The sequence below is a fragment of the Equus quagga genome, chromosome 4, assembly GCF_021613505.1.
Source record: "Equus quagga isolate Etosha38 chromosome 4, UCLA_HA_Equagga_1.0, whole genome shotgun sequence".
Taxonomy (NCBI): domain Eukaryota; kingdom Metazoa; phylum Chordata; class Mammalia; order Perissodactyla; family Equidae; genus Equus; species Equus quagga.
In genome coordinates, this window is record NC_060270.1 from 100,112,293 (window position 1) to 100,131,336 (window position 19,044).

Sequence of the window (19,044 nt, forward strand, 5' to 3'; positions counted from 1 at the left end):
AGACCGAGAATTACTTTAGTAAGTCTGGAAATAGATTTAGTTTTTAACTCAGATAAAAATTTTCTTGAATCAAGTGTAAATCATAACCTTATAGAATTACCAGTTAAATTTGTTAAAAATACTCTCTTCACTAAACCTGAAGCAAATCAGTACTTTTGAATGCTATTACTTATCAAGACATAAATATGAAGTTCCTCAATAATCAGATCTGAATAGAGAATGGTTGAAGCTATTTGAGGTTAGGTTACTTGAGATGAAGGAAAAACCCACCCTCACCTTTGCGGTTCAGATAGGCACGTGCAGTGGGTACAGAATTTATTCCTTGGCTCTGTGTCCCATGTAGATTAGATTCCAAGATAAACTGAAGCTTGCCTCATTGATCGCAGAATCCTAACATTTAAACCTATTTTTTTTTTTAACTCCGTAAGAAAGCAGGAAAATCAATACTTTCAAAGACTATAGAAAAGCTTGGGCTATTTAAAAACACACTTATTTAAATGGCTGCCTCCTTAAGATCACCTGGCCTAGCTAGGACTTCTAGACAGATTGAACTGGCAAAGGGTCACCAGGCATCGGCTCCAGATGTGGAGTGGGGACGTAGTGTCCATACAAAGGTGCTGTCCCTCTGCCCAAGAAAGTTTATAATCTGGTGAGGAGCTTTACTCACAAATACCTCAAGAAAAGGTAGATGAGAAATGGTGAGTGTGGGGTGAGTATGGGCGTAGCCAGACAGAAGGTTCCCCATCAGAAAGGCAATGCTGAGGGTCGTGTGCCTGCCTGTGAAAGTCTGTCCCAGTGTTCAGTGGTATGGAGACCACATAGAGACAGTGCATTGCTGTCGGATATAGTGCCCCTTCCTATTTTTGAGAACACTTGGGTTTTAGGGACTGAAGTTGGGCGTGTGGGCATCTTCTCTCCTAGATGTAGTGGCTGGAGACCCACTGAAAGTGAAATAACCTTTTCTTAGTGCCCGGGGTCATCTTTCAGAGCTACTAATTGTGCTGTTTTGAAATGCTTTGTTTTGGTGTCCTTGGACACTTTCGGGGATTGAAAGGCTATTTGAACTCTGACAGCCTGTAATCTACTGTTTGGGATATTATAACTTGTCTCCTGTCAGTCGGAGCTTCTCAGGGCTGTCACTGTGTCTTGATCTAGCAGCCGCCCTCCACCCTCTTCATTTACAGTGACCTGGGAAACCAAATATTTCCCTCCTGTTAGAATTGTATCTAGAAGAGGAGGTAAATAACTCTCAGGGAGGGCCTGGGAAAGAGGTGTGGGATAGAGATGGGGAAAGGTTTGGAAGTTTTTTTCTGAATTGTGTGTGAATTTAGTTGCAGATTTTGGCAGCTGCAAAAACTAAAATCTTGGTTCCTAGCTGTTTGCTGGATAGTTGAGGTTGCTAGCTTATGACTTCTGTCTTCCCCCTTTTCCCCACTAGTATGAAATGTTTTCTCCCACCCTTATCTGAATCAATTTTGTTAGGGAAAGGAGAGAATGACAGTTTTCTCAGGGAAAATGAAAAGAAGGTGAATGAAGAAAAACCCGGGGCTGAGGCAAGACCTTGGTCTGTCAGTCAACAGTTCTTGAAACCTAAGATGTAATGAGCCCTGTGGAAGACAGCGATGAGGTGGACCCTGCTTTTAAGAAGCTTAATGTTTAGTTGGGAGAGAGAACTAACAGACGTGAAACCCTGAACTGAAAGTGGTAGAGAAGTTTTGCATCAGCTGTAAGTTCAGAGGGGAGTGACTTGATTCAGGTACTTTGAGCCAGCATTGCTGGGATCCAAGTGGTATTTGAGTAAGTGGCCATGCAGCATCCATTGCGGAGAGCAGATACACTGGAAGACCAAGGAGGAGGGCGAGTTGATGAAACCCCACTTAGGAAGTGGCAGAGGCTCTGGAGAGATTTGGCAGCACATCTGATAAATCCATTTCCGTGGAGGAATTGGTGAGGATTGTGATTGGTCCACAGACTGTTGTGTCTGTGTGGTTGATTACAATGCAGACGCTTGGGCGTCTGGGGTGGTGTCCGGGAATGGCTGGGTCGTTCTGGTACAGTTGGCCTGCAGGACACACTTTGGGAAACACTGGTAAAGGATGAATAAGGCAAAGCTGATTAGTTCCTCCATGAGGAAAGTTAGGAAGGAGGCATCCAAGCTGGACAGCCTGATTTTTGTCACTATGCTACAGAAGGACAGGCACAGAGCAAGTAGCCCTAAGAATTAAGGAACATGGAGGTGAGAACAGAACTAGCTCCTCAGCTGGAGACAGTGTTCCCACAGTCCTCACCCTTTACCCAGGTACCCAGGTTCTCTTTCTTATCCACTTGCTGTCACCTCCGAGAACATCATGATGCTAATTGAGATCAAGTTGAGGTTCAGCCCTTGTATGAGCTAGCTGTAACTCCTGGCAGTTATCCTAAATTGAGTGTGTGCTTTGTCAGATTTGATGAGCAAGAAAATATGGATCATCAGTAATAAAAAACAAAACCAAAAAACCCTGTTACTACTATTAGTAGAGGAACCAGGAGAAATCATAGTGGTGAATACAGTTTAGTAGTTTCTTCACATATGAAAACCATCATATTATATCACTTCTCACACAGTAAATGCTTGACATAAGGATGTTCTTTACAGATGAGCTTTGAATTGTTACCTCTTACCAACTCGATGGCAGGTGCCATCCAGGACTTACTTAGGGAACTACCCAGTCTGTCCCCACTCCTGTCTTCTCCTTCCTGAAGCGTACACCTCCAGGCCACACCTTGTACCCAGCCCAGTGATCAGCATCTACAAGTTGTTATTCACTGCACCTTCCTCCAGCTCTCTCCTTGGTCCATTTGTGTTTCTCCCACGTCTTTTTCTAAGCATAAATATTTCCTGCCCCTCCCCACATCCCCATTGAGAAGACAAAAGAAAACACCCTGGGAATAGGTCAGGTTTAGTGGTTCCAGTCTTGGCTATGCATGAGAATCAGCTGGTTAACTTTAAAAAGTACCAACATTTGGGCCCCATCCCCAGAGATTCTGTTTTAATTCGTCTGGGCATCAGAATTTTGAAAGCTCCCCAGGAGATTCTGATGGGCGGTTAGTATGGAAAACCACCTCAGTCTAGCTGATCGATGTCAACAGTACAAGCTGTACACCTGTTTCAAGGAAAACGGAAGCTGCAAGATTTGAAATGGAAATAGGTATTTTTAAATAATGCCTTTTGCCACTTTCTTCCTATCTTCCTCTGTTATTTAATTCCTCTGTAATTTTAAATAATGCCAAGTCCCGCTTTCTTTTTATCTTCCTCTGTTATTTAAGCCTGCTTTCTATTAAGCACCAGCATTCAAAATGAAACGAAAGGAAAACAAGAGCTTTCTTTTATTTGCTTTAGAATTTCTGTGGTATTGTTGCCCACTCTGTCCTCGCAGTTGAATGTGACCTGAGCCTCCTCGTGAACTCTCAGATGCAGCAGGTTGTGCCTGAGTGACCCTCCTCACGCTCTTTAACCTCATTGGGCCTCAGCTTCTAGCGGAGCCGTATTTGATGCTGCAGGACTGTGTACACCGGAGGATTCAGCTGTCACATGGCATCGATGGTCACATGCTTCGGTCCGTGAACACATACAGTAGTCTTTGTTTTGTGGTCTGAGGAGGCCCAATGTTAGGTTTTTAGGAGGCTACTTGAGAGAAAAAAAATTTTTTTTTGATGACTACGTACTCCTATTGGATAAACAGCTTTGAAGTCTCTCTGTTCATCCTTGAAAGAGAGGGATGACTAGGAGGTAAACCCTCATAATATTCTTCAAAAGCATTTTCAGGGTCTTTTTTTTTTTTAAGGAGCCAATTGGAAATTAGATCTGAAAATAAAAAGCTAGTGATGGGCAATGAAAGGTCATCCTTCAGCAAGTCTCTAAACTCTTGTGTTTTAGGTTTCGTAAAAATTCTTCAACAAATGTACTTTGTCGTGTTTTGCATTTTACTTCAGACAATTTTGTGGCGTACTGCTGCTTTTTCAACACTTTCTCGGGCCCCAATTTTGGATTGTGTGTTTGAGTGGAGGAAGGATAAAACAAAAAAGTAAGAAGTTCCATTTTTTTGTTAATTTAAAATTGAATCTGAAGGACAAAACATGAAAACCTGAGGCGTAGTTTCTCCTGAGTCCAGTGGGTGAGTGTGTAACTAGTTCTAAGCAACTTCTCAAACCCCACTCACGGTTCCTCTGGTCTTGCTGACCTCCCTTTTTCCTTTCTGTAATTACTGAATATGGCCCTTAAAACCCATGTAGAACCAAATACAGAATCGAAACTCTGTGATCTCATCACCACAAAAACAGGCTGTGGGGACAGTCCTTCTCACAGGAAGCCACCTCCCCTTGGAACCTCTGTCACCCTGTAATTTATAGCTGTGCCTTTGTAGTCTTAAACTCAGAAAGGACTCCCCCCCCCCCACCCTTAGTGTAACAAATGGATTGCTCTAGGTGGAGAAGAGGCCAAAGAGAAAGTATGTGTGTGCATAACCTGTTACAGATCTAATTTTAAGGGTGCACACGCGTCTGTGGGTCCTCTGGGCAGAGCGTCTGTCTGACAGCAGGCGTGTTGTGGATATACTTTTATACTTGTCCGTCGGTTGTCGTTGGGACAGTGAGAAGCCTGGTTTTTCTGCCGAGGTGCATTCTCTGAAAGGAGCTTGGCTGAAGTACTTGAAGCAGCTGCCAGATGAATCTCTCCCTAGCTGCCAGAGCCCTCTGTAAAGAGGCAGGTGATCCTTTTTAGGAGCGAATAATAGGAGGACGCCTCAGATATTTGAGCTACTGTTCACCAGGTGGTGCTGTCCTGCAGTGAATGCTTAAATACTACCCAGTGAGGTCAGCAACCTGGTGAAGGAGATACCTGGGGTGCTCAGAAGCCTTGGCTGCGTTTGTGGGCTGCTGCTGAACACGAGATGAGGCCTTTTTGAGGAAACGTTAAACATTTGACACGAGGTGACCCCTGGGTCCATGTGGGTTTCTCCTCCGTGTGCTGCTTGAGATCTCAGCTGTCTCTGAAGTGGGGGAAGGCTGAACCCGTCCCCTGCCTCAGTCCCAGGTTTCCTCCCAGGGAAAAGCTCCTGGGCTCCGTTCTCATCTTTGAAAACCTGATGGGTGAGGGGGGCAGGTCTTCTGTAGCTCCTCATTAAGCAGACTTAAAGGGGAGAAAAGGCCTCCACCCAGCCTTTGCATGCACAAACCTATTAGTAGTCTGGTGCCCTGCCAAGTGGTTTGGTTGCTCCAAACGTGACCACACACGATTCTGTCCTTTCTGGCAATGAAGCCTGGCAGCATTAGTGTGAGGAGGGCATTGACTTGCGCGAGAGCCTGGTTGTCAGTGTGTTTGAGCATGGAGGGTGCCCTTGAGAAAGAACATTTTCCAGGAGCAGTGTAGAGTAAAAAAATTTCCCAGGGAAATAGACTCTGAGTCAGTCACGGGAAACCTCTTGTTGGAATCCTTCAATCAGCAAACATGTGTGGACCATCTGCCTCTCAGGAGGGTGGTGTAGGGGATGGCAGGTAAAACCAGCCCTTGAGAAACCGGTCAGAGCAGAGGTCAAGGCAGAAGGAAGCAAGTGCTAGAGCACAGGTCCTAGCAGGGTGTTCTGAGGGCAGAGGAAGGACTGGTGAGATTCCGAGGGCGTGGGGCAGGGCAGGCAGGTGCTATTTGAGCTGTGCATGGAGGATGACGAATTTCCAGAGTGGGAGAGTGGTGTTTCAGGATGAGGGAACAGGGAGAGCGAAAGTGTGAAAGCGGGCAGTGTGTTTCGAAATGGTGAGTTGTGTAGAGAGCTGGGACCTGTGAGGAGTGAGGCAGGAAATATGGGAAGGAGGTGTTCTGGAGAATTTCAGCACCCTAGAGGTTTTAGAGAGGTTCTCGGCTCCTTGTCTTGAACCTTTGAAACATTTCATTGGGTATTGGGCTGCAAACCCAGTAGCATCGTTTAACGAGAAAACCTGAAGGAGCGGGCGGAAGGTACAGGGAACTCTTCCGGAGCCCTGCTAAAGACGAGGGACTTTCAGTAAATGTCCTGTCCCATGCTGCCCCCCACAGAGGGTGTCAGAAGGAACAAGTTCTCTTGGATTTGCTGAGTTCTCTTGGGTTGGTGGTATGTAATGCTGATGTCTCTTTCCTCTCCATCGTGGCTTTGTTGGGATTTTTAGGGAGATTGTAGCTAATTTTATAAAACTCTGTGCTTCTTGTCTCATAGGACGAGTGTGCTGACAGGTTTTCTTTTTTCTAGTTCTCTTTCCAGCTTTCTGTGGTCCACTTGTCCAGAGGAACTTTCCGGGTGCCCCCTGAGTGAGCCAGCTCCTCTCTGCTGCAAGAAGGTGGAGTCTGGGGTGAGGCGAGGTGAGTGAGACCCAGAGAGAATCCATACTCTGACAGAGCAAGTTTTCCAAAATAAGTTATTTTCTGAAAATTTTGAGGACTTTGAAAGTAAATTAGTCTTTTATTCAAACAAATTTAAGGATAATTTTTTGAATATCAGTGTCTTAGTTACTATTTTAAAGCACTCAATAATAATATGGATGCATCAGTCCATTCTCTCAAAACTTTTCTAGTTTTACTTATTTGTGCCTATTTCAGGGTTTTCCGGTCTTTTTATGGTGTCTAGCACAGTACTTTTCTACTGAAGACATTGAATGTATGTTGAGTGAATGGCTTAATATCTTGGTTTACAGTTTGCATACATAGAAGTACAACTGATAACTTCAGATTTTTAGTAATGTCAGACTGGCTGTCTATTCTTTATCATTGTCATTCTCCTGTTCCCCATTCCCCATGAAACACTGTGAAGTTGAATTACAAACCTCTCTTTAGCTACTGGGAGACAAACAAGGGAACGTTTACAACCTGCGTTACCTACCTGCTCTGCTTTCCTAGGCTGGCTTTTTAGGGTCATGCCAGTTACAATTGGCTTAGGTTCTGTCTCCCGCCTGTTCTGCAGACTGTCTTGTTAATTTAGTCAGAGTTGTGTCATTCCCCTTGCCAGTTTCAAGGAGGATTTTCTAGTTGTGTGGTTTATGGTTTTCCTGTACTGCAGTCTTACGTGTAAATTGTGAAACAAAAATAGCTACTTCAAGGGGTTTGGTGAGGCTGGAGGCTCCTGAAGGGTAAGATTTTTGTTCTATTCATCTTTTTATTTGCATTCCTTATCTCCAGTGTGTAGAATGCAGTTGGGACTCAAGTATTTCCTCTTTCCTTTAAGAAGAGAGAGAATTGGCTGGGAATGGAGCATCTGCAGTCCCATCGTGGGCTCAGAGAACTGTTCTTCCTTATGCTCAGCTGCTCACGGTTGAGGCAGTGGAGTGGGCGTCCCCAGGAGGGCCTGGACAGAATGGTGGCCTGGGGGTGCTGAAGACTCAGCGCAGGATCCCCCCATAGGAGACAGGGGTCAAGGTTAAAGCTGCTTCCAAACCTCTGTGAATTCTGCAAACATCCATGTGACATGCAGGTGTGTTCTGCCATCTGTCCAGCATGGCGTGCTGGCAGGATTTCATATTCTGCACTTAGCCCTCCTGTCATGCCTTGCTCGTCCATGAAGAACAGAGTGGCCACATTGCCCCCCAGACTTTGGGGGATCCTTCCAAAGGCAGAGCTTCTCGACAGGAGCATGGCAGGGGAGTGCACATCAGAATCTCCCATGAAGCTTTAGAAATTAGGATACTGAGACTTGCCCCAGGTGTGCTGAGCTAGAATTTGGGGGATAGGGAGGGAGTCCTTGCTGTCTGTTTATTTCTCTTTAAAGCTCCTTAAAAGGTGGTGGTGTGTAACTTCTTGAAAAATGTTTGTATGTGGAGTAGACTTAAAAACAAAAACCTCTTTCTTAGCCTGAGCAGATGTTTGGGGGAATTATTTTTGAACTCTCTTAACTAGTTTAACCAGTTTATACTGCCAAGCCAAACATTCCCGTGTTGTGCCATAATTTGCATTGTAGACCATTTTATAACTTTAATTTAAAATTGCCTGGGACAACACTTTCTGGGGTCGTAAGTATACAAGGAATGAGGAAGATGACATTGAAGAACAATTTACTAAATTTAACAAGAGCTTAGGCTTATTTAGAAATCCAGGTGGGAATCTGCTTAAATGGAATTTTTCCAAAGCACGCAGAGATTTGCATATTGAAACCAAAGCCTTTTGACCTGTGGTAACACATTTCTCAAAGTAACATTGAAATAGCAATTTAAGTGTATTGCCCTTAGAGATTTTTTGGACAGGAAATTTATTTAGTAAGTTATACAATTTTTTTTCCTCCTCCACTTTTTGGGTGGCAGAGAATTAGCTAATTTTTCTTTTCTCCTTCCCTTGGACAAACCTCAGGAAGTAAATAGGAGTTTAATAGCAAAGATCACGTTAAATGGTTTTTGTGGTTTTTAAACTACAGTCATGCGTCGCTTAACGACGGAAATATGTTCTGAGAAATGTGTTGTTAGGAGATTTTGTCATTGTGAAAACATCATAGAGTGTTCTGAAGGGGAAGGGGTACAAAATTTGCCCCAAATGTGTCTCCTTAACATGAAGATTATTTTAGGTTGATTATTCCTAGGAAGCAAGACTCAAAGTTTTTCTTGTTACCTCCCCCTTAACTGCCTAAAAGAATTCAGATGAAAAAAACCTGTCTCAGGAAGCAAGCTATCACCTTAGCATAATATGAGCTAGGTGGCAGACAGGACACTGAAAAAACCTGTTAGTTGGGCTCCACTCTGTGTTCTTCTGTTTCTATGTGGCTAAACACTTGTCTTCCAAACATTTCTTCCTTTTCACCTACTTCTGAATTGCTTTCCTTCCCTTTGAAGTCCCTGACCCTCCCCACCCGAAACATCTTTTGTCTTTAGCTGAGGATGATATTTAAGGTGAGGACTTTGGCCATTTGGTCAGTTATTTCATTTTCCTGGGTTTCTGCCATGTATAAGTGCTATTAAACTTTTGTTTGTTTTTCTCCTGTTAATCTGTGTCACATCAGTTTAATTCTTAGAGCAGCCTGAAGAACCTACTGGTAGAGGAAAATTTCTTCCTCCCTTTCAGTATTTACACAAACCTAGATGGTATAGCCTACTACACACCTAGGCTATATGGCACAAATTTTATGGAACCACCGTCATATATGCGGTCTGTTATTGACCGCAGTGTTGTTATGCAGCACATGACTGTCTCTTTTGCAAATTCCCGTTTGTATGAAAGAAAACCTTGCAACCCATTGTTATTTGAAGTTTTAATAATTTGATGGTTTGGTGGAGAATGGTAAGTTTCTATTTTGAAATCAAAGAATTTTAGTGTTTAGGAGGGACCTTACAGATGACCTATCTTCTGGTTTCCATTGCTTCAACTTCATGGAAACTGCTTTTGTTAAGGTCACAAAGGGCCTCTGATAGGACTCCTGACAGGACTTTTCTGTCGCACTTCATACTACTGACTGCTCCTCATTTGAAACTTTCTCCTCTGGGTTCCTTTGTGCCATTCTTGACTGCTTTTCTTTTTCCTTCTTTCATTGCTTCCTAAGTCCTGCTGCGTCTGCCCTTAAGTGTTCATATTCCTGGGGCTGTTGTCCTTGGTGGTTTTCTTTTCGTCTGCTCAGCCTCTTTGGAGGACCTCAATACTTCCATGACTTCAGCTGCCACCCACATGTTAATGACCTCCAAGTCTTTCTCTGAGTTCACCCTCGTCTCAAACAATCTTTTGGACATTTTACTTGAATGACTCATAGGTACTTTTAACTTGGGATATCTGAACTGAACTCATTTCCCTCCTAATTATTGCCTGCTTCCTGCCTGCACCTCCTCCCCCCCCAAAAAAAATCCCGTCACCTCCATGCTGTGTCTGCTTTTCCCACTTTGGTCATTGGCGCTATTCAAACCAGAAATGTGTGACTCATCCTTCACCCTCCCTCAGTCAGCCCCATATCTTAATTGGTGATTGAGTCCTATCATTTTAATATCCTAAATAAAAAAGGAAAAGGGCATTCCAATGACATTTAATTATTTTGGGCTTTAGAATTTGTAGTTGGTCCTATGTAAGTAGATACAATAACATGAGGCAATTACAATCATTTATGAATATACATTTCATGGTAGGCATAGACTTAGATACTTGTCATATGTTATTTCTAATTTCCACAACTATTCTGTGGTATATCATTTATGTATAAATGAGGAATTTAAAGTTCAGAGAGATTAAATTACAGGCCCAGGATCACAGAGCAAGTAAAGCACGGTGGAGTTAGGATTTGGGAAGTTTAAACCTACAAGTTGGTCTGCCTGACTCCAAAGCCTTCACCGTCATGTCACTCTGTCTTTCTCTGTTCCCATAATGCCACAGTGCTGTTTTAGGCTTGTGATGAATAGGTTGACTTTGTTGAGGCCAGTAACTGGGTCTTACTCCAATTTGTGTGTCGTAATATATGTATTTTTCTTACACAGTAGGTGCTAAAGACAAGACTTGTGATGGCAGAACCATGGTGCATGTCTTCTGTGGCTCCATCTGGGTTCAGTCCCTGGTCCTCCTGTTAGCTGTGCATTAGCTGAGTAGCCTGAGATTAGGATGGTGGGCTCAAGCTGCTTATCCTCACAGGGTTGTAATGAGAATCAGATGGGCTGGCATAAGGGAAAGTGCTTTAAAATTCAGGGGTATTTTTGAGGAATTCTGTTTAGTTGTGGAAGTCGATAATTGGCTGGCTCAGATGAGCATCTCTTTTTTGTTTATAAATGACAGCATGTGAAAATATAAACTCTTCTAAATCTCTGATCATACTGATTGCATCATTCACATGCTGGCAGTAATAAAAGCAGAAAAGGCCCTTTCAAGTAAAGACCTTGTTAATAAGGATGGTGGACACAGATCTGATGTTTGTTATTAATTCTGAGTATAACTATTTTAGAAGAGATGAGGATATGCTCTACAAAAACCAGACAGTGGCTATTTAGGTATAGGCAAGTGAATTAGAGCAGAGTCTACTGGAGTTTTTATTCTGTTAAATTGATCCTGGGAGGATGGGCTTGGACATGCTTTGTGCTGTACCCAAACAAACCCTAAATCATGGCACAGATGGTTGTGTATTCTATATCCTCATAGCTCTCTCCTTTTGCCCTGTCCTGAGAAGGAAATGCTCTTGTTTTCCTTCATAGTTCTCCTTTTTCCATCATATTTTGGTAACGAAGTTTGTCTGAGGGTCCCCTTTCACGACTATATAAAGCCAATTTGTCATTGTGGAATTTGGAAATTGTTTAGCCTTTCTAAGTCTCATGTTTTTTTCAAAATTGCCCTGTGAATTTGGGGCAATGCCATGTATTTTCCAGGATTTTTTTTTTTTTTTTGAGGAAGATTAGCCCTGAGCTAACTGCTGCCAATCCTCCTCTTTTTTCTGAGGAAGACTGGCCCTGAGCTAACATCCATGCCCATCTTCCTCCCACTTTATATGAGGGACACCTACCACAGCATGGCTTGCCAAGCGGTGCCATGTCCACACCAGGATCTGAAACGGTGAAACCCGGACCGCTGAAGTGGAACGTGCAAACTTAACTGCTGCTCCACCGGGCTGGCCCCCCAGGATTGTTTTCATTGCAATGTGGCAGAGATAATTCACTTAAAGCACGATAGGTACTTGGTGAGTACTAGCTCTTATTGTCCAAACTTAGTTATCAGGGGCCTACATTTTCAGATTTAAAAAGCCTCCAACTGGTCCATGAAGAAAAGATTCAGGAAGAATTTATGTAAGATGGAAAGCGAGGCAGGAGAATCTAAAGCAGTGGCTCTCGGGAGTGTGGACCTTGAGGAATGTCATCATCATCAGCTGGGACTTATTAGAAATGTAAAGTTTCAGCTTCACCCCAGACCTAAACATCAGGACTCTGGGGGTGGGGCCCAACAATCTGTCTTAACAAGCCCTCCTGGTGATTCTCATGCACTTTGGCCTGATGTTAGGGAAATCAGGCTAGAGTCTTTTGGAGTAGTCCAGTGGGGGATAGTGAAGACCTCCCCAGGATGGTGGGAGAAAGCGGAGGGGAGATGGAATTGGTGATACTTAGTAATTTAATTGGCTGTGTATCAGACAAAGAAGGATGCCATGAGGACGGAGAGGCCTTGAGTCTAAAGCACTAAAAGGGAGTGGTGCTTATCTGCAGGAACTTGGAACACTGGCTGGTGAGTGGGTTTTGGAGGTTGGAGGAAGAAGAAAACGAGGTTATTGTTGGCCCTTTGAGTTTCTGTTGCCAGGGCTGATGTCAGCAAGTTGGAAATGAACTACTGTAGGTAGCACAGGTAAAACAATGGAGAAACAGATTTGCGAGTCGCCTGCATGGAGGTTGCAGTTAAAGAGGGTATTCAGATCATTTTTCCAAGGAAATTGGTGCAGAGAAAAGAGAGCCAAGAGTGACTAGTTTGGCATTGGATGTTTGGGATGATGGCATCCAGTTTCTCTTGCAGAAGGAAGAATATAAATGTTTAGGAATACATGGTGATACAGTTTTAAATAAAACCAAATTATCACAATAACTTTGGGGTTTTGTCATCATGCTATCTTTAGGCCCCGTGCTGTGCAATAGAGGCTGGTCTTGTACATCATTTAATCTTGGGATCCAAGGCTTAGGGTGCTGAAGGCAGGGTTCTAGTGTTCTTTCCCCCAAAAGAGGGAGTGGAGTGTGCTGTGAAGAGCGAAGGTGTGGCCTGGGGCAGGCTGCTGAGTTTCTCCAAGTCTCAATGTCTTTATCTGTCAAAGAAGATAGTTACAGTTCCTACCTCCTTCTTGTGAGGACTAAACACGGTACTTCACAGTGAAAAGCTTAGTGCCTGCCACAGGGTGTATTTGTGTCGCCACCTCTGCTGTTATTTTCATGGTGGTTGTTGGATTGGTGGAGTAAAATTCTTCTATTTGTAACAGATTTACAGTATTTTTTTTCTTCTTCTTTTTCCCAAAGCCCCACAGTTCATAGCTGTATATTCTAGTTGTAGGTCCTTCTGGTTCTGCTATGTGGGACGCTGCCTCAACCTGGCTTGATGGGCAGTGCTAGGTCTGTGCCCAGGATCCGAACCGGCAAAACCGTGGGCCACCAAAATGGAGCATGTGAACGTAACCATTCAGCCCTGGGGCTAGCCCAGATTTACAGTATTGATAAGAGGAGATGATTATAAGAAGTCATAATATAAGTCTGAGTTGGAGATGAATGGCTTTGTGGTTTCCAGTGAATTATCAGTATGTTGAAACATGGGCTTTATTAGGTTTGTGAGAAGGCAGAATGGACTTGGTTTGGGATGTGTGCATAAAAAACAAGGACCAGATATTTAAAAATTATTTCATATCCAGCTTTGTTGCAGACTCACACATGTTGCTGGACCAGAAAGATGTTTCCCTGAGACCGTGAAAAGTTAGTGCATCTGTGCAACATCTTCATCATGTTGAGAACAATTTCACATCCACTGTCTGTAATTCAAAGTCATTCGAGAAACATGTGTTCCTGTTTTCCACTGCGTTCTCATTGGGCTGTTTTTCCTTAAAGGGAGACATTGGGACCACACACTTATGTTTAGGAAATAACTTTGTAGCTGTGCTACATGGACGTGTATAAGGAACCTTCTCAGTTTGGAGATTGTCGTTTCTGAAACTCACGCCCTCATGCCCTCCACTAGAAAGAAAAAAATGATCTGTGTGTGTATGTATGTGTATGTGTGGTTTCCGTGCCACTTCACAATACCGATCTTGTTCCTTAGGTCTGAGATATGTGTCGTACTGTCTGTTTGTGTTAAGGGAAGTGGTGACAGAATCCATGATCAAAGGTTTCACTGCGGAGTTACTAAGGGCTTTAATTGAACTTTCACTGGGTTTTAGAGAAAAAAAATCTGATGTTCATACATGGCATGTCACATAACTTCAAGTGTAAAGCTTGAGCTTCTTAGGTTTGGTTTAAAGTTTTACGGGACTCCTAAAAATAACGTTTGTAATCTCCATGCATAGGAATTACTCTGTAATGAAGAATTTAGCTTAAGTGTGTTTTGCTGTTGGGTTGGGTTTGAATGCCTTTAGTTTGGTTCAGAGCTACCATCCCAGCTCTTCTAGAACTACACGAGGCTTGCCTCTTTCTGGGAAGTTTGGCTGCTGCCACAGCTGAGACAGTGAACCAGACTTAGGTAATTTTATTAGTCTAGAAAAAGTATTGTGCTTCTGCAGCTGTTGTTGTGGGTCCTGACCATGAAAACAAAAACCGGCTCAGTTACCCAGGATCCATGAGAAATTGGCAATGGCCCAACCTAAGTCCATGTATTTTGGACTCTGAATTATATTTATCCTCATACGGGCATCCCCTGATTTGGAGCACACAGCTGGGAAATGGCCTGACTGTATGTATGAGGCAGCGGGGGCTGGAGAGGCCAAGCCTTGGGTATGCCCTCTCTAGGAAGCCTGATCCAGTTCTTTGGAAGACTAGACTTGCTAGACCTTAAATACCTTTTTAAAAAATAGGGAGAGTATGCAAGAGAACAACATAATCAATATAAAGCACAGTTGTCCCAGTCATTCAACCCGACTTTCCTGTTTTTGTAGATTGTCTCACACTGTAAATTTCCACAGGTCTTTCTCCTGCAGTGCCAGGCTGTTTATTGTGGGTGAGTTAGTAATTTGGCGGTGATGGACTTTCTTGTTAAAAAGAACCTTTACAGACCACTGTGAAAACTAGGGACTTGGCCTTTAATTTCTAGGAGTGGTGCATATGTGGAATGCCTACTCCTGCTAGTGTGTGCCAATCAGTAAATTACTGTTTAATTTTCTGAATTTCAGTGGTTCTGTGAGTGGAATAAAACCAAGCTACTGTTTCTCTGGAAGCACCTGGGCAATTAGCTGAGCTCTTGGCAAGTCTGAGTAATTGTTCCATTGAGTCTGACTCTGATTCTCTGGGTTGGGGTCCCTAACCCTTGGAGTCCCTGAATGGACTTCAGGGGGTCTGTGAACTTGGATGGGTGGAGAAAAAAGTTTACATCTTTATTTTCACTAACTTCTAACCAAAATGTAGCCTTTCCTTCAATCATGAAAGTGGGCAAGAAACCAGGTACTGTCAGTAGTACCTGTGGCTTTGGCACGGATTTTTGTATCATGTTATTGGACATAATTTAAACTATCATTTATGCCCATCACTGCTTAGTAAACTACAATAGCTATTAGCCTGCTGCTGTCTTGTTATTTACGCATTGAGAAGCGCGCATTACCATTATCACACATTTGCTTTTTAAATATTTTGATATCTGTTTCAATACCATTGATTTTCTTAGTAATCATATTTTCTACATCAGAATCATTGAAAAACGTTCTGATTAGAGGGTCTAGATTGCTGAAGCAGTCCATGGTGGTTAAAAGATCAGAAACTCCTGCTTTGGATGGCACTCTTGTATCTTTCTCATCTTACTTTGAGACTGAATTTGTTAACATTAAAAACAAGAGAAGTCCGAACATATTTGGTTTTTGTTTCCTAGCATGACTTGTCTTTGACTTTTATCATCTGGAGCTCTGGTATTCCCCATGTGGGAGATGTTGGAATGAATTAGAAAATAAAGCCATCGCCCATTCCCATGTGACTGTTCTCACAGGCCCTGTGGCAGTTCCTTTTAAGACTGCTTACTGTAACCAAATGTTATGGCCAAGAATGATTTCCCTTACAAATTTCAGATAAGAGCACAGTGCTGCATGTGTTATTATTTGCTTTAGCTGTGGGAAGAGATGATGCTGTGTGGCTTGCATGAATTTGATTCAGCTCTCCACTGCATTATTACTGCAAGCATACCCTAATTTTTTTTTTTTTGAAGATTGGCCCTGAGCTAACATCTGTTGCCAATCTTCCTCTTTTTTTCCTTCCCCAAAGCCCCAGTCCATAGTTGTATATCCTCGTTCAAGTCCTTCTAGTTCCTCTATGTGGGATGCCACCATAGCATGGCTTGATGAGCAGTGTGTAGGTCCGTCCCCAGGATCTGAACCAGCAAATCTCAGGCCGCCAAAGCAGAGCACAAGCTTAACCACTCTGCCCCGAGCCGGCTCGAAGCATGCTCTATTTTAGAACTTGATGTCCAAGGTTAAAACCTAAGTATGTTTATTGGACTGTGTAAAATTGCCCAGAGAAAGAAATTTCCCATTCGTTGCCCTTCCTGTCCCCTTTTAACAAGCTTCATGCAGTTCATTCAGTGAGAAACAGGGTGGTTTTTTGAGCTCCTCTTGAATAATATAGTTCCTAATTCCTAGGAAAGTGTTAAGAAAGGGGAAGCATTGCCCGTGTGACACAGAGGTCTCTGCCCCACGTAGTCTTCCCTGTTGGCAGTATGGCCCAGCTCCCAGTGTCCTCCCCCGTGAGCTCATGAGCTGAAGAGCTTGCTCATTTTAGCATGTGTTTTGTTGCATGATGCCTCCAGGTCACACAAACTGACAACAATGGAGTTTGAAATAACTCTAAGTTGCTGCCTAGAAGAACTTGAGGGAGTGGACAGTTTGTATCTCTGAAAGGAGGAAGATGCTCTTTTTCAGGATAGATTTGAGGCATGGGTGCTGCTCTCTGGGAGGGCAGGGGTATGTGTGTGTATGGCCAAAGATGATTTTTCTTTCCCCCTGTTTGGCAGTTTTCTCTGTGTTTGACCACCTCACCAGGCCCTTGGGGCTAGTCTCTCTCATTTTTATGCAAAAAAAAAAGGCATAGGATAGGGATTGCCTGGCCGGGCTCTGGAGCCAGACTGCCTGGATGGGCACCCTGGCTCTGTGTTCCTGAGCTGTGTGGCCCCAGGCAAGTCACTAGCCTCTCGGTGCCCTTGTAGAATGGAGATACTAACAGTACCTTCTGCAGAGGGTGGTTGCGAGGATTAAATGACTATAAATGACTATCTATCTATCTGTCCATATACTGAGTGCTTCAAGCAGTGCCTGGAATATAGTTAGTAGTAAATAAGTGTTGCTGGCTATGCATTAGAATCACCTGGGGGAGTTAAAAAAAAAAAACAAAACAAAAAACTACACAGGATTGAGAACTCCCATCCTAATGAAATTAGGGCCTAGGGAGGTTATAACCTTGTTCAGAGCATCATACCAAGTCACTGACAGAAGTGGAGGAGGGATTTTGATGTCTTATATTCTGGGGCTTTAAGTGAAAGACCCATCTGTCAGCTACATAAGCAAGAGATCTTTTGGTAATAAATAGCTGCCTTTCATGGGTCATCTTTGAAGTTGTCTGACCCTTTTCACTTTGAGGCCAGATGCAGTGCAATTTAAAAAATTTAATTTCTTTAGATTTATAATACCAGACTTTATTCAGTTGGCATTGATTGATTGAGTGCCTTTTAATACTTTTTGAAAAATGGACTTTCTGACATGTCTTCAAGTTCTCTTCTCCTTTTATACTAAAGGCTTATCACCCATGCCATAGACTCCTCTGAAGTGTTCTTTTTTTCATCTTTGGTGATGGTTTATCAGCTACTGTGATTACAGTGGTCTTAAGAACAAGAAATAAAGTTTCACCCTTAAAATTATTGCACCTTCAGATGGAGGAGACCTGAAATTGTTCAGTCGAGCAGGAAAGGGAGCCGTATTCCCATTAGACAGTTGAGTCTGTGAAAGGCGAAATAACTTGCCCAAAGCCTACCTTTGTTCAGGGAGTTGTAATCGCCACACATTAAGAAGGTGGTCAGTGTAAGTTGGAGATTTTGGCTCTGTAGTATGACAGAACTGGAAAACTGAACAGGAAGGAGAAGGGAAAAGAGAAGAGAGTGTAATGAGAGTATGGTTGTGATGGAGCTGACCACCATAAGGAGGGATGGGACTTGGGTCTCCAGTTGCTGTAAACCTTACACAGAGGAGGATCCTGTGGCCCTAGTCATGTTCTCCCCTGAGCTGTGTGAGAGAGGATGGGACCACATTCAAAGACTGGTTCATATTGAAACCCTAGTGCTTCTCCACGAGCTTTTGGCCTCATGACCACTGGGGTGCAGGGTTGATGTTGGTTTTCTCCCAGCTCTCCTTGTCTGGACCCATAACAACTACATTTCCACTCTCGTGCAAAAGCCACCTTGACTTTGAGGCTTGTATTTTGTGCTTTCCTGGTCACCTCCCTGTACCCCCTCCCCCCAGTTCACTGAGGACTTTGGAGGCAACTGCTCAGTGCCTGAGCTTTCAAGTCAGCCCTGGGTTCAAGTCCCAGTTCCACCTTTACTACCTGTGCAACCTTGGGCAAGTTGTTAATCTCCTTAACCTTCTGCTTCCTTATTTATAAAAAGGAAATAATAAACTATCTCACAGATAATTTTTTTTTTGGATAAAATGAGATTATGTATGTACGTGCAACTGTTCACCTTAACTGACATAGAGTAAACACTTAGTAAACGTTAGCTGTTAGGATGTTGTTGATATCCTAAATCTGCCTCCCTGACTGCAGCAGCATCTGAATTCCCCAGACCAAGAATGAAGTTCCTTGACTTCTTTGTTTCCAACACCCCTCACGTAAGGACATTCCACTTTACAAAACCATGCAATTAGCCATCATGTGGGCTGTATCATTGTCTGGAATTGTTCCACATCCAAAATTTTTAAAATTTATTTAAAAGGACCAGACGCTCTTTCAACTTCCTCATTCACTTAGTCCAACTGTGATTGCTCTTTGATCTCTTTGAGACTCTTTGCGATCTCTTTCTTCTCTCTGGCTGTCATCCCTCTAAAGGCTTCACTCTTCCTGTCCAGCCTTGATGCCCTGGCATGCCACCCTGAGCACTCTGGTACGTGCACCCTTAGCAGTCTTCTTGGACCTGTGCTCCAAATGCCCAATCACTGATCAGTCCTCTCATCCTCTGGATGGTTCTTTCTTGGGACTGAGCATCAGAGGAGGGAACTGCACAGTTTCCTCATTGGTGCTGTGGCCTGGTCTGAAACCCAGGTTCAGCTGTCCTTTTAATCTTGTGCTTGCTGCCTTCTCCTCTACAACGGCTATTCTGAAACTTCGCTGTTCCTCTCATACCCTATTTTTACTTTATAGAGAAAATGGAGGCCTGCACTTGTGGCTTCCTTCCTGCCCATGTTT

At 43.3% G+C, this 19,044-nt stretch overlaps 1 protein-coding gene across 14 annotated transcripts in view; it reads left to right on the plus strand.

Annotated features, from left to right (window-relative positions):
- Positions 1–19,044, plus strand: part of TANC1 (tetratricopeptide repeat, ankyrin repeat and coiled-coil containing 1) — a 228,885-nt gene that overhangs the window by 44,973 nt on the left and 164,868 nt on the right. For 10 of the 14 annotated variants that reach the window (XM_046659728.1, XM_046659730.1, XM_046659740.1 and 7 more), the window contains one exon: positions 6,258–6,367. The exons of 1 other annotated variant lie outside the window; for it this stretch is intronic. In XM_046659728.1, coding sequence (XP_046515684.1) covers positions 6,258–6,367 — 110 coding nt within the window. Of the gene's footprint in view, positions 1–5,414; positions 5,533–5,692; positions 5,789–6,103; positions 6,123–6,257; positions 6,368–19,044 lie in introns of those variants that run through there. 3 more of the 14 variants (XM_046659735.1, XM_046659734.1, XM_046659738.1) reach the window with 3 other exon arrangements.